This window comes from Haemaphysalis longicornis, unplaced genomic scaffold (genome assembly GCF_048455015.1).
Source record: "Haemaphysalis longicornis isolate Haplotype H1 unplaced genomic scaffold, Haemaphysalis longicornis Haplotype H1 scaffold_10, whole genome shotgun sequence".
Lineage (NCBI taxonomy): Eukaryota > Metazoa > Arthropoda > Arachnida > Ixodida > Ixodidae > Haemaphysalis > Haemaphysalis longicornis.
Window position 1 is genome coordinate 107459350 of NW_027526204.1, and position 14974 is coordinate 107474323.

The 14974-nt window shown below is 45.5% G+C and overlaps 1 protein-coding gene across 1 annotated transcript in view; it reads left to right on the forward strand.

Moving 5' to 3' along the window:
• LOC144159066 (cholinesterase-like) overlaps positions 1–14974 on the forward strand; it is an 84275-nt gene that overhangs the window by 21755 nt on the left and 47546 nt on the right. Inside the window, exons 3-4 of the mRNA XM_077690326.1 lie at positions 7398–7764; positions 10594–10877. Coding sequence (XP_077546452.1) covers positions 7398–7764; positions 10594–10877 — 651 coding nt within the window. The remainder of the gene's footprint in view (positions 1–7397; positions 7765–10593; positions 10878–14974) is intronic.

The following is a 14974-nucleotide window of genomic DNA, read 5'->3' on the forward strand; positions in this document are numbered from 1 at the left end:
AGGTCCAGCAATCCGAAAAATCATGGGGCAAGGACGTGTTACGATTGGATGGACAATGTTCAGGGCAAACGAAAACTTGTATGTCCCAAGGTGTGACGACTGCGCCAGGTTTGGGCACCCCTCGGTGGCGTGCAAACGAAGAAACTCGACATGCACAGGCTGCATAGGGCAACATCATCACACGGAATGTCCGGCATCAGAGCTCTTCTGTCAAGAGTGTGTGCTGTACAACCGCAAGGTCGGGCGGGATGTACGAGATGTAGGGCACTCAATGATGGACGCGAGATGTCCGTTTTTCAAACGATTTCAAGATAATACGCTGGAGAGAACCAACTACGACTAACTGCCGGAAGTCTAGTTGGTCAAAGGCATCTAGTTAAATAAGAAAATGGTGTGAGAAAGGACCATCTTGAGGGGGAAAAGAAAGGGTCAACAGAGATAAGTAACTCGGGTAACGAGAACAAATTCAAATAAAAAATTCGAGGTATCTCAGACAGAGTTAAAGTTTGTACAGGTTAACCTGGCAAGGTGTTTCCAGGTGAATGAATCCCTTAATACTTTCTAAGGAGAGAACATGATTGATATCATGATAACCATATCATGTACAACGAAAAAATAATAGGCTTTGAAAATTAAAACGCGTATAGTGGCAAGTGCATTTAGCTCAAAAGTGGCAATTGTTCGTTCAGAAGATATCCTAGTTTTTCCCATTTTAGTTAAGAGCGAAATAGTATTTACAGGAATACAATAAGGACATGAAGAAATAATTGTTATAAATGCATATTGCACACGAAAGGATGATCTTAATCCAATAATGGTTAAAATCGAGAATATGCTGCATACTGTTAAAGGTAAACACTTTTTAATTACAGGGGACTCTAATGCAAAAAATCCTTTATAGCGAGGGTCAATAGCAGATATAAGGGGCGATGAAGTGGGTAGTTTTATCAGCGCGAATAGTTTAAATATTCTAATATATCCGGGGTCAATCCCTACATATGAAACGGTAAACAGGAAGGGTTGGATTGACCTTTCGTTGGTACCCATAGAGTTAACGACAGAAATAAACAGAAGGGAGTTGTTAGAAAAGCACAACAATAGCGATCACAAGTACATCATGATAACTATTTTTAAAACAGAAAACAGAAAGAACGCAGATTAACAAAAAAAGGGAAACTGAAGATCCTACGCTATCTAAAGGATGACCCTTGGTATAAGGAAGCAGAAGAGCCAAAGTCAGCAGACGATGTAAAATATTTAGTTGATGACTTATATAAAATTCGAAGGTCTAGTTCACAAATACTCGAAAAACGTTGCCAAGGATAGAGCCAAAGCGTTGGTGGAATGATGAACTTGAAGTTGAGCGTAAACGGGTTAAGGCACTCAGGAGGCGAAATCAGAGATCAGATAACATACACAGAGCAAAGTATAAAGGAGATATGAAGCTCGCATGCAGTACGATGGACATCTGAAAGAGTAAAAACGGGAAAGTTGGGATGAAATTTGTGCCCACATAACATCAAATTGATTCAATTGCCCAATAAAATAGCTAGGAACCAGACTAAGAAAAAGGTGGTATTGCCGAGCATACCTAAGACGAATGTAGAACGGACACAATCAGTCGAAGAAACGGTTGAAGAATTAGTAAGGAATTTCTATAATTTAAAGGAGCAATCAGAGGAGATGGATAATATTACTAGCGCAGTAGGACATATTGAGAATACGAATGACAGCATAACAGAAGAGGAAATTAGGTATACTATACGGGCCTTGAGGAAAGATATAGCAGTTGGACCAGATTGTATAAGTACGGACTTTTTAGAAGGTATATATTAGGTAATTAAGGATTGTCTTCATCGGGTATACTCAGGATGTTATTGGGTTCGATACTTTCCAGAACAATGGAAGAGATCCAGAGTGATCTTTACCCTAAAACAAAACAACTCAACATATGAATATGAACGGCATAGACCAATTGCAATAAATTCAGTAGTAGGTAAGGCGTTTGAAAAATGGTGAAATCCAGGATGTATTATTTTCTTTACAAAAATAATCACTTCTCCAAAACCCTGTTTGGCTTTATACATATAATGTCGACGACAGAAGCCCTGAGAGAAATTAAAAAACGAAATAATCAAGCAAAATTAGATGCGGAAATGACGGTAATAATACCTTTAGACATAAAGAATGCATCTAACTCCAGAGCTGATCATGTGTTAGCAGTTTGTAAGAAAATAGGTTTTAACGAGAAGCTAGTTTGGATTGCCGGAAGTGTTTTAACAAACGGAACTATAATATACGACACCGGCTTTAAGAAACTCGAATTAAAATTACCCATCGGGTCACCTCAGGGATCACCATTGAGTCCCATGTTTAGGAACTTCATGATTCAAGACCTGCTGAGTGAGAAATTTGGGCTTGGTTGCCATATACATGCAGTTTTCGATGATATCACGGTAGTAGGTAAAGGGAAATTAAGGATTAGAATTGAAACAGCAGCAAACGCAGCCTTAGAGAAAGTTGTAAATTGGGCGAGCACGAACAATTTACACTTTAGTATAGACAAATGTAAAGCAATAGTCATTGGGCACGAATACGACAAGACACTACCAATTTTTAAGCTGCAGGGTAACAATATTAAGGTAGAGAAAGAGATAAAGATATTACGAGTCATCATAGATAGTCGACTAAGCTTTATGAGCCATTTAAATTATATCAAAGACAAAGTTACTCTGCTGGCGGAAAATTTATCGAAATTCACTTCTAGAAAAAAAGGAATGACAAGTCGAAATTTACGAATAATATACTTAAGAGCTACTGACAGGATAATTGTATATGCAGCACCCTTCTGGTATTCTGCGAAAAGGCACTTTAACCGGAAATTGAGGTCGATACAGAGAGTAGCTCTACTAGAAATAGCGAAAGCCTACAGAACAACGCCTAATATAGCTTTGGATATAGTAAGTAATATCTTGCCAATCCATCTTACGATTGAGAAGGAGGTCGAAATGTACAAGATTGTGACAGAAGATAAACCTTTTGCAAGGGAAGGTGTGCAATTTCATTGAAATAATATAATAAATAGGTAAGTGGGAAAAGCACCCAGCAAAGTTATTAGCTTTCCCCTACAATAGGGAACTATCAGGGGAAGAAGACTATCAATTTCACATTTTCGCGTATGGGTCGAAATCAAATTACAAATTAGGTGCGGGTTTTGTGGCTATGAATGATAATCTGAGTATCCTAGATTTTTGTCAGTATAGTTTACCGATATTTTGGGACAACTTTCAGGCCGAAGCGGTAGCACTAAGCAAGGTAATAGAGTATATCAGTTCCAAGGAATGTAAAAAGGTAAAAAAGATAAGACAGTCTTTCAACATTACAGGCCATCAGCAATCCGTATAATGAAAATCCTATGATTTCTGAAGTAAAAAACTAATGGAAAGCAATAAGGGGAAGGGAATAATCCAACTGGCACACATAAAGGGTCATCCAGGCAATCCGGGACCCGAAATAGCTGACGATTTCGCAAAAACCGCAGCAGAGCAAGGAGAAAAACTTACGATCCCGATGACAAATCATTTCATTAAAAGACAATTATTTGCAGGCACTCTAGACAGGTGGCAAAAAGAATGGGTTAAGCAGGGTCCAAGCACTCAGGCATACCAATGGGTCCCCAACGTTAAAAATATCCCGAGTCACTTCCCAACAAATCATTTTCTATCACAAGCAGTGACGGGCCATGACATGTTTTGCCACCACTTGTATAGGTTTGGGCTTAGAGATGATAAAATATGCAGTTATTAAAAAGAAGCTAACACTTTCCAAGGACTTAAATCCCTTAGAGGTAAATTCAAGAAGAAACTATGGCATCAGTTATCCAAACAAAAACAAGAAATAATTAAAGACGAAAAGCTAACGGAGTTCCTAGCGCAAATTGTAGAAGAGATTAATAAAATAACTAAAGATGAATAGGTTAATGCGTATTCCGTCGGGCTCACTATTGATTTCACCCCCTGAGGGGGAGGAACGGTTCACTGCCACACAAGACCACCAGACCACCCAGGGTCTCATAATGGCAAACTTATATCCATCAACCAAGGTGGGTATCAAAATGGAAGAATCACCGAAAGAAGGGCAATCTACACTTGCAAAACAAATGACATCAAAACAATGAACCCACAGGCTCCCGAGGCGGCTGGCAAACATTTTGCCAGTGGCGGTCTCATAGGGGTTCAGGAAGGGGAGAAAAAAGACAAGGAGCACATAGCAATAAGCTTCTATCGCAGAGCATCACCCTGAGGACTTCGACCAACTACGTTGCCACCAGCACGATATAGGTGTGGCTGTGGAGTTTTAAGTGCGATGCACTTCTTAAGCGACCCTGAACCTGCGTCCACCGGCGATGTCCGCATAGCATACCCACGTAGGGGATTGGCCAGGAATCTCCTCGTCTTCCTTGGCAACGGGGGGAGATGGGCGCGCGCTGCCTTGCCGCTGACATGGCACATACCCACGTGGGGGATTGGCCAGGAATCGGGCGTGAGAAGGGCTATTGCACCCGCTTAAAGGAGTACGGACACGAAATTTCAAAGCTGAGATCCGCTCTAGCAATCAAGTACAACGACAACACAAATAGGTGTCTGTGAATAAATGCATCTTTCTTTCTTTGTAGTTGTGTGTGTGTGTGTGATCTCTCTTTCGCGAACATTACCGAAGCGCGCAAATTCAACTCGTGCATTCGCACTTTCACATTCTTCCCCTCGGGGAAATGCGGGGAATTTTTATTATTCCTTCTCGAGGTGGAGGTGGACTTACGCAGTAGCACAGCTTTAGTCTGTCAATACTGCACAAGGAACAACACATGCTGCAATTCGAATGTGCGCAACAATGCCCGGAGACCCTGGGGATAACTCGGAAAAAGAAAAAAAGGATTGAAGTAACTGCAAAAGCACATACCAGGTCTGAGTTGGTGACCCCCTGGCGTACTTAGGCGGGAAGATGCATTTTGTGGCAAGAGGTGGACAAATACCATCCCCCGTGGGGGTATGTTCAAGAAGAGCACGGAATTTTATTAGAGTAGTGGTAAGTATTATAAATAGGTTGGGCAGACAAATAAAACGGGAATATCAACCAGGGCTGGTCACTCAGGATGGCACAATAACAATTGTGCACTTATTGGTGTGTTTTAGTGCTCTTTTAACAAAAAAGAGAAGACCAAGTAAAAAGATGTACACAGGAAGTTAGGAAGGGTTGAAAAGGGGATGAAAAAAGAGGTAGCGTCAACATCTCCCTCGCGAGGGGCACGACCAAATGCAGAGCATTTCCGGGGGCGCACGACGTTAAGTAGTTTGCGTTACGTTAATGTTGCACTTGTGGCAACTGCTGACGAGAGAGCGCTCGTCAGCAGTAATTTGAATGAGTCAAGGATATAAGGCGTGTCCGTAGCCTTCCATTCTGTGTCGGCTTTGTGGCGCAGTGGGTAGAGCGTTGCGTACATTGCGTCCCGCCCGCAGGGTCGAGGGATCGAAACCTGGCGACGGATTGTAATTTTTTTTATATAGTAGGGACAACGACGGTGCGGACTACGGACGCCAACGCGGGTGACATCGTGAGTTACTGAAATGCTCTGCATTTAAAAACTATTGTAAACTGGTAGAACTATATATTTACAGTAAGGTATAAGGAGTAGAGGAAGAGGTTAGAGTGGCCGCACCCGCGTGAAAATATCTGGGGTTAGTTGGCAGATATAATCGCGTAACAGGTTGCACGAGATCATATATTGCTGATAATGAGCGATAAACACGACATAAGAGTAATAGGCTAAAGGTGCGTTAAAGAAGTACTGACACGAAATTTTCGTGTTACGTTTTTTTCGCTCCTATGTGCGCCTACCGGCCAACTAATCATAGAACAACTGATTAGTCGGTCGAGCGCAGCGTAAGCATTCATTTACGGCGTCGTTTATTCGTGTCAGTTTCGGTTTCGACAAAACGAACACCGAGCGGCCGCCATTGCAGGAGGTATCCCGTGACTTCACCATTCTTGCCGTATCGCTGCCACTCTTAGCTTGCCGGTCTTAGCCGTCCATGCAGGCCCGGGCAGCATGACGTCAGTCCGAAAACCATGACATGTTCACACGCCCGAGCATCGCGCGCCAACCACAGCCAGCGCGCCAGCTTTGTCACGGGAGCCCCGACGTTGGCAGTGTGGGGAAAGTAACAGATGTCATGTCGGTCCGCTCTGGGATTTCTCGTGCGGGCGAAGAATAAAATTTATTTTAAATACGTTTCGCAGAACGGTTGCTTTTGAAACTTTTTGGTAGATATCTCCTGATAAAAAGGAAGCGGTTTACATAGTATTCTCAGCTTTAAAATTTCGTGTCCGTACTCCTTTAAAGTAAGAAGCCGAAATTATAAAGGGAGTATAAGTTGGAGGAGTGGGAAATAGCGGAAGTCCAACAAATTTCTGTAAGAAAACGAGTTGCAACCACAATCAAGATAGCTCAGGTAGGGATATCAGTAACAGAAACACGGTGAACCACAATCAAGATAGTTCAGGTTGGTACATCAGTAAGAGCAAGAACTAATATGAAGTAAAGGGGAGGAAAAACAAGGGGAAGGGTTGGGGGGAGTAATCAGTTTCAGAGTTTTACAGAAGGTCCACCAGGGCACAACTAACAGCAGGACAGGGGAAGATGCAGATCGGATCACGGTAGAGAACGGAGACTGAAAAAGGATCAAAAGGACTGAAAAAGGAGTGAACATTGAGCATGAGATTTCACCAACGAGGAAGCACGTAAACAGCACATATGTTTGTATATCAAGATCACATGTATGAAGAACGACATGTTGATTCAGAACCGAGCTTTCACATATTCGATTAAAAAATAGATCTCTCTTCTTTCTTCTTTCCTTCTCCTTTTCCTGTCTGTTAAAAACGCTTTTTGACTTAGGTCCAGTTTGTTTATTTTTAATTGCCGTCACCCGTGATGCGTATGGGGTATGGGTTTGGCTTTTTTTTTTACTTCATAGCCCTTTATTGTATCTCTCTGTCTATAACTGTCAACAATACGCTTAAGCAAAAAACAATAAAAAATCCACTAAAGGGGGTTTAGTCGTTTAAAGACCTCTTCCAAACCCAAAACACATATGTCGTGTTAGAGAGGGTGTTGTAATCAACGAATGCAATCTGTGTTTCGGGTTAAATAAACCACAAAACACCCTCTAACAAGATGTTTTCTACGGGATTTGTTATGTCAAAGAGTGTTAATAGAAACATGAAATATCTCCTAAGGGTGTAAACCAATGCCGTGTGTATGTTCGGGCATGTATCTTACACTCGCGCACGTCGAGGGTGCCACCTTGCTTGCGGAAGCAGTGCATGCTTTTTGGTAGTCCCTGCTTCAGGTGTCCACCACATCGGGCGAGTTCGTCGGCAAGGAAGTCTCGGTGGATGGCGTGGAGGTGTACCGCTGGCTGGGCGTACCATACGCCGAAAGCACAGCTGGCGAGTACCGCTTCCGCAAGCCCCGCCGGATTACCGAAAAGAAGCGCACCCTGGCCAAGAAGCCACGGCCTCCATGTCCTCAATGGGTGAACGGCAGACTGGTCGGCAGCGAAGACTGCCTTCACATGAACGTGTGGGCGCCGAAATGGAGGTCGGGATTCGGGTTAAACAGAACCCTGGTGTTGGCGTCCGTCAGCTACTGGTTTCAGAGGGGATCCAACAACGACCCCGACTGGGCCGAGCTGGCAGCGAAAGGTAACAGCACCCTAAGCTACTACAGGTTACTGATGGCGGTGCATCGCAGACAAATGTCGCGATATTCCTTGCAACAAATTCCGGACTAACACGTTAGTGTTGGCGCATCTCGATGGTGTAAAAACTTCATATTTGTTCACGTTTGTGTAAATATCGGGAAGGTTTGGAAACAATGCTTTATAAACTTGACTAAACTCAATTTGGAAGCGAGGTCAAAAATAGAAATCACCGATAAACGGCGCTCTTGCTTCAACAGCTGCTGTCGCGAATGAACGTAATTACCACAAGCATAATAAATTGGCTTGCAGCCGGTATAAAGGATGCTGTGGCCGTATATTGTTTTAGAGCTTTTGCAGCACGTAGAGATGCGCTAGAGAGGCATATCAACAGCCGGTTGTAAGCAACTTACAGCGTGAAAGGAAGATTGCTGTGCGAAAATTTAGTAATTTACCCTCACTTAATATCACTTGGTGGCTATTGAGTTGGTTCATGACAGACGACGGAATTACACTGTGTGAGAGAAGAGGACGAAGCTAAAAGGGTTAGGGGACGAGCGCATTTTGCAACTTATACTTTTGAATGAAACGAATACGCCCATTTATACTCCCTGTCAGTGTCACCCGCAAGCCAATCAAGAGCCCCACCACTTGTTTCGGCGTAGCCAAGAAAAAATGGCACTCACAACAAAGCAATTTGATTAAACCGGGAAACATAACAGTACACACCATAAAATAGATTCAGTACAGAAATTAGGCACACCGCAAAATATCAGCACTTGTCATTCTTTGGACAAATTATTAAAACCAGAGCCAGAAAGGCATAGAATCACAAAATGATAACAGGGGTGGGAACACGAACGGGGTGAACAAAGTAGAGGGTGCGTTTCTAAACGTTTCTACACTGACTCTCTTTTCTGGTGCCTACTGTTTTCTTTGCGCCGTTTTATGGACTTGTTTGTTTTTTAGTGTTTGACATGTCGTTTTGCTTACGCCGAAAGCAGTAGTGTGGCTGTTGATTGGCTTGCGGCTGATACAGGTGCGAAGTATGTGTTGCACCCGTCCTGTCGCCCTCCTGACTTCACCCTATCAGAAATTTGGGATAGTTGGTGATACGATTTCGATATGGTAAATGGCGCTCTAGATGGGGACACAAGAAAAGACAGTGACACGGGACGAGCGCTTGTCCCGTGTCACTGTCTTTTCTTGTGTCCCCGTCTAGTGTGCCATTTACCATGTCGAATTCGTCCTCGCATTTCGTGCAGTGTTCCTTCATTAATTACTTTCAATCATTTGCTCGCATCTCAAGGGCCTTCTGGGATTTTTTCCACGGAGAGATTTGCTTGATGTTTTATTGAGCTCATCCTTGCACACTTCATATATTGACAAGGATGTCTTTCGATTCGGATTCCAGTAACCTATTGCAAATATCAGCGGAGATGTCCGGTTGCCCCCGCTTGAAATACCACGACCACGCTATGTGTGATTTCTCGTTTACAAAGCACAAAATAGATATACCAAGAAGAGTCTTTAATGGTACCAGTGACATTAGCCTGGCTAAGGGGCCTAGCTTCTTAAAAGAGAAACTGTTCCACAGGGAGTACCCGCCGGGAAGACATTGCATATGGGCAGATTAGGAAAATATTTCGAGACACGCTCCGTTCCAGCAGGCATACGTGCAAGCCTATAGAATGCACCTATTAAAGGAACTGGAAAGAATTCTCTCATAATGAACACCCGTAATCTTTTAAGACAAACGTTGGCTACATACTCGCAGGTGTAGGCAATACCTGCCTCCTAATTCCACGCCTCTGACAGACGACCTTCCGGCGGTGATACTGCGTTGTGTGGCAAGCCGCTGTGTTAATAATAGGTATTAAGTAGAGATTATATGATGGTTAAAAGGGGAGTTTTAAGTTGGTTAGATGTCTGATGCATTGAACGTAACGCAAGCGGACGTGGTCAGCTGTCTGAAGACTGAAGAATCCGGTGGTCCCGCTGGGGGAAGCGTGGAGGAAGTCACGTGGTTTCTTCGCGCTCATAGAAAGCCACTCGCAACTGCATCCTAACAACGGCGCCGAATGCCGTACGACCCTATGGCACAGTGCGCCACAGCTGGTAGCCAATGGTTGGCAGGTGGAGACGAAGTCGACGACGGGGGAGCCAGTGAAGACGGATGCGGGGGCGCGTGCTTGCAAACTACAAAACAAAAACTGCGAACCTCCGAGAATAGCAAAGTGGCTTTACCAAACGTCACGTTGGGTCCTCTTCTGAGCTTTCTTTCTTCCACGGTGAAGGCGCTTCGTCGTTTTGGGAGGTCGCCCTTTAGTGCTTGTATTTTTCGCGCACCCGCCGCCACCTCTGCTTTCACTCGGTCCACTGCCGTCTACTTCGTATCCGCCTGTGGACCATAGACTACAGGCTTGGGCGCGCAGTTTCGTTGGGCCTCGGTGGGCCAGCATTCGATGCCGTTGCTAGGACGCGGTGGCCAGGGGTCTGTGATGAGTGTGGAAAAACCACGGGACTTCCTTCACACTTCTCTAAATGCACCGGTGGCTACCATGGCCTCTCTGGAGCTTTTCTTTTTTTCATGGCGCTCTCCGAACCGATTGCCGGCGGGCAGCACGAAGGCGTGAAATTAAAGCATTCAGCAAACCTTCCCCAAATTCATTATGAGAGGAGCGGGAGTTGAGGGAAGAGCTTCATGGGTTGGAGTGGAGAAGTATAATGTACAAGGCATGGTTGCAGGAATATCCTTTGTCGATATTTGCAGTAAAGGAGGATACGCCGCACATTTTTTTTACGGTTCCTCATTTCCATGAAATCGAAACAGCCGGCGTAGTGGTAATGTCTCCCAATGTGCGACTCGGCGTGCTCGGGTTCCTGCACCCGAACGAGAGCATCGAGAAGGACGTGGCAAAGGACGACGCCAAGGAGGCCGTGAAGTGGGCGGTCGCCAACGCGGCTGCCTTCGGTGCCCGCCCGGACGGCGTCGTGCTCGTGGGGCAAGGTTCGGGCGCGTACATGCTGATCGAGGCGGTTACGAGCCTCAACATCAGGTGCAGCCGAGCCATCTTGGAGGGTCCTGTGCCAGGCGCCTTGTGGCCTTTCAACACGGTGCGCTCACGCTTTCCTCCAGTCTCAGCTGGATTTCTTCGACATTTACGGTGCTTGCAATTCCAAGAAGTAACGTCACCTTGCCGAACTTCCGTGGGTTAACATTTTCCAGTGCCGTCCGATGTTACACGTCCAATCGAGATCCGCCTTGCCCCGCCTGTCGCGAGACGTAACCCTACAATGATTGTGAACGGAAACAGGATGCTTAATGATAATGGACCCCGCGCTCATCAATTCTATCTCTTCGGTTATTCAGGGTCTTGCTCTCTCGTGGTCTGTTTTCGAGAATGGCTCTGGGAGTACAGTCGTCAAAACTGTTAAGAACAACAAAGAACGAGGTGCCAGCGTATTCGCGGAGCGGCAGCTTACGATAGCGCTCATGCTGCTAAGCCAGGCTGTGCGCATGCGCTGAAGCACCCGAGTACAGTAGGCCAGCATGGTGAGGGCCGATAACCAGTCACCAAAGGTGCGGCTGTGCTATCGTGAACTTCCACTCTGTGCGTAGGCAAGCACCTCGTGTTTTGTTGTTGTTAACAGTTTTGACGACTGTACATCGGGGCCGTTAAGTTGCCAAATCTAGGACTAAACCCGCGGACTTTTAAAAGGCAGGTGAATGTTTTCAAAAGGTGCTTCGCTGTTGTCACGCTTCCCGTGAGACGCTCTTCGGTGCAACGGGAGAGCTTCGCGATAATTTCCAATTTTTTGATAGATCCAGGATTTCGTTACATGCAGGTTTCGAGCTGAGGCTTGCGGGAATGAAGAGAAACGAATCCAAAATGCTAGACATCAGTGAAGGTAAACGCACCCTTCATGGATTTATTTCACAGCGAGAAACTGCGTGACTTGGGGCTCCTGCTCCGACACACGCTTAGGCTATGCACTGTGCTCCAAGGAAGCAAGATCACTTACCCATTCATTAAGAAACATAACTCAAGTAACACTTTTGCTGTTTGACACTTTTAGGCGCCTTAACGCGTTACAAGAACCAGACCTATGCTGAAAGGGCGCCGTCTTGCGAACTTGCTCTTTATGGCACTGAATATTGTTGAAAGGGTGCTAGCTGGGATACTCCCCGAGGTGGCAACATTCTTCTTTCTCACTAGCGGAGACAACATTTAAAATTGTGCGCGTTTTCTGAAAAGACACAAAGGGCCTCTTCGATTTTCCACTTCTGGCTCCCCGCGGGCTGCCCGCGGGTAGTCCGAGGATTCCCCGAAGCCATAGGGATACACGGGAAAATCGAATGTTGGACTGCTTCTCGGGGAGTCCGCGGTGAGCCCGAGACTGTAAATCGAAGAGGCCCAATGTTTCATTTTCAAGCAGCAGTACTCATTACCGACAAACCGATAGCACAGATAGAAGTGGAAACGCGCGAATACACGCCGACAAAACTTAATACCTGTTCCCACTGGCTTTTCGCCTCGTCACGCGACGTGCAGCGATGAGCCGGCCGTCCCTTTTCGTCGCTTAGCGACGGCGGAGCAGATCGCTCTCGGACCGAATTCCATCGTCGCACGACGGCCCCGCAAAACCGGATAGCCAGTCATGGCTGCGGAGTAGGCTGACGTAGCCGGAAACGAAACATTTGCTTACATCCGGCAATGCAAACGGCGGCGGGCGAGCCACCGCCGCTGGGCCCGTCGGGTCGTCCGGCAAGCAACTCCCCGTGTGCTTCGGTTCTTTGGTCAGTGGCTTCAGCGCGCACGCGTGTACCAATCAACCAACAGCGTGGAACTCATCAGTTTGGAGAAACGTGTATGAATTGTAAAAGCAAGTAAATATCGTACATAGCTAGATGCATAGCGGGACGGCAGGTTGACTTGCTGCCTTTTCGTACTTCTATCGTGGTAGACACGCGTAGAGTTAGGAGGCGTCAGATGGTATACGCCTCTGAAAATGAGCAACATTTGTGGGCCGTGATGTAAGTGTTGTGCCGTGAAGGCAAGCGTGTGTATTTCTTTGTGCAATAATATGTTGGAAAGAGCCTTCTTGACTTCGTTATTTTCTCCTCCCGAAACCCGCAATGCTTTCAGGTTTGCTCCAGGTTAGTAGCATGAGTAAGGGAGTGATTTCTACCGGTTTTTGTCGCCCTTGTGTAACATACTTTTCTTCGACTGCGAATGAACGAAGCAAGAAGCAATTCGGGTAACAGAAACATAATTTTCTTCGACTGCGAATGGATGGAGTACGAAGCAATTCGGGTAACAGCTCCGCTAAACGCAGTCGCATCATCACCCATAGCAAGTGCGAACACCGCCTCATCGCGCGACACGCCTCGGGCGACGTCGCGTGACGAGGCGAATCGCTGTTGGGAACTGAGCCTTTGTGTCTGGAACCAAAACCGCTCTCCACGTGGTAAAGGGTGGTAGTTTGCGGTGCGGCAAATAAAAAAATAATAAAAACATCGTGATGGGTAGTTACTCTTGATAGCTGGTGTGGGGGTCACGCTACCCAACCGGAACCACAAGAGATGGCTACTTTAGCCACGGCAAGGGGCTAGCCCCTTCCGTTCATCATCACCATCGTCGTCGTCATCATCATCATACCGACGTTTTGGGTTTAGGCGATTCGAGACGTTTTAATCGCTGCTAGCTCCTTACGGTAGTACTAGTATACAGTAAATCAGTTCATTTCTCCGTCCGGTCGATTTTTGAGAAAAAGTGCAAAAAACAGTGACTGATCAGCTCGCCGACTTCGTTACATCAAGGTTAAACGCCGCGACTTTTCGTTACATTATCATCATCAACAAGAACAGCATATTTAGGTCCACTGCAGGACGAAGGCCTCCCCCATTGACCTCCACCCGTTTCTGTCTTATGGTGCCTGAGTTCATTCTTTGCCTCAGAATTTTCTTATTTCATCACTTCCTCGAGTTAATGGCCTTCCTCTTCCTCTAGTCCCGTCTATTGGTGTCCATTCTATTGTCCTTGTGGTCCCCCTGTTGTCCGTTCGTCGTACGACATGGCCAGCCCAAGTCCTCCATTTTCTTAACCAGAACTATGATGTCTATCCGAGTTTGTTCCTTAATCCAGGTACCTCGTTTTTTGTCCGTAAGCGTCACTCCTATACTTATTCGCTCCATGGCATGTTGAGCGGACCTGAGCTTGTTTTTTGTTTAGTAAGTCGCCACGTTTCCTATCCGTATGTCATCACAGGCAGCACGCATTGGTTGAATACCTTTCTTTTTTGGGATTGAGATATCTTACTTTTCATTATTTGCGAGTGCCTCCGGAATGCACCCCATACCAGTCCTATGTTTGGGTCCGCACTGACCATCGGGCCAAGGTAGTTATATTCTTGTACTTGTTCCAGTATTTCGTTTCCTAGTCTTAAAAAGGCGCGTTCAACATGTTTATTTATCATCACTTTAGTTTTAATCATATTTATCTTTAGCCCCACACCGAAGCTCTCTGATTGTAGTTGTTCAACCATATTTTAGAGTTGCTCTGTAGATCGCTGAGCAAGACTATGTCGTCTGCAAACCTTAAGGGGCTCAAGCATTCGCTGCTTATCCATAAGCTTAAGTTTTCCCAGTCAGGCCTCCTGAATACACTCTCCAGACATGTTGTGAACAATTTTGGGGATATGGTATCTCCCCAAAATTGGATCGGGAATTTATCACTTTGCTTGTGAAGTGTAATTCTGCCGGTGCATTCCTCATATATGTCATCCAGGAGTCGTAGGTTGGTCTTCTCCATTCCTTGGTCCTTCAAGGCGTCGATCACTGCGGCTGTGCTTACTGAATGGAACGCGTTTTCATAGTGTATAAACATCATGTAAAGTGGTTTATTATACTCTGCGCATTTTTCTATTACTTGCTAGATGACATGGATGTGATCCATTGTAGAGTATCCTTTTCCGAACCCAGCCTGTTTCCTGGGTGGTTGGAAGTCTAGGCTGGCGGTTATGCGGCTAAGTACAATCTTGGTAAATAGCTTGTATACAACCGACAGAAGGCTGATGGGTCTGCAGTTCTTAAGATCTTTGTTATCTGCATTCTTGTGAATTAAATCTATGTTAGCGTTTTTTCAGGCTTTAAAGTCCGTTTTTTAAGTTTTAAAGTCCTTAAACATACTGAGAATAGTTCAGGAAGCTTT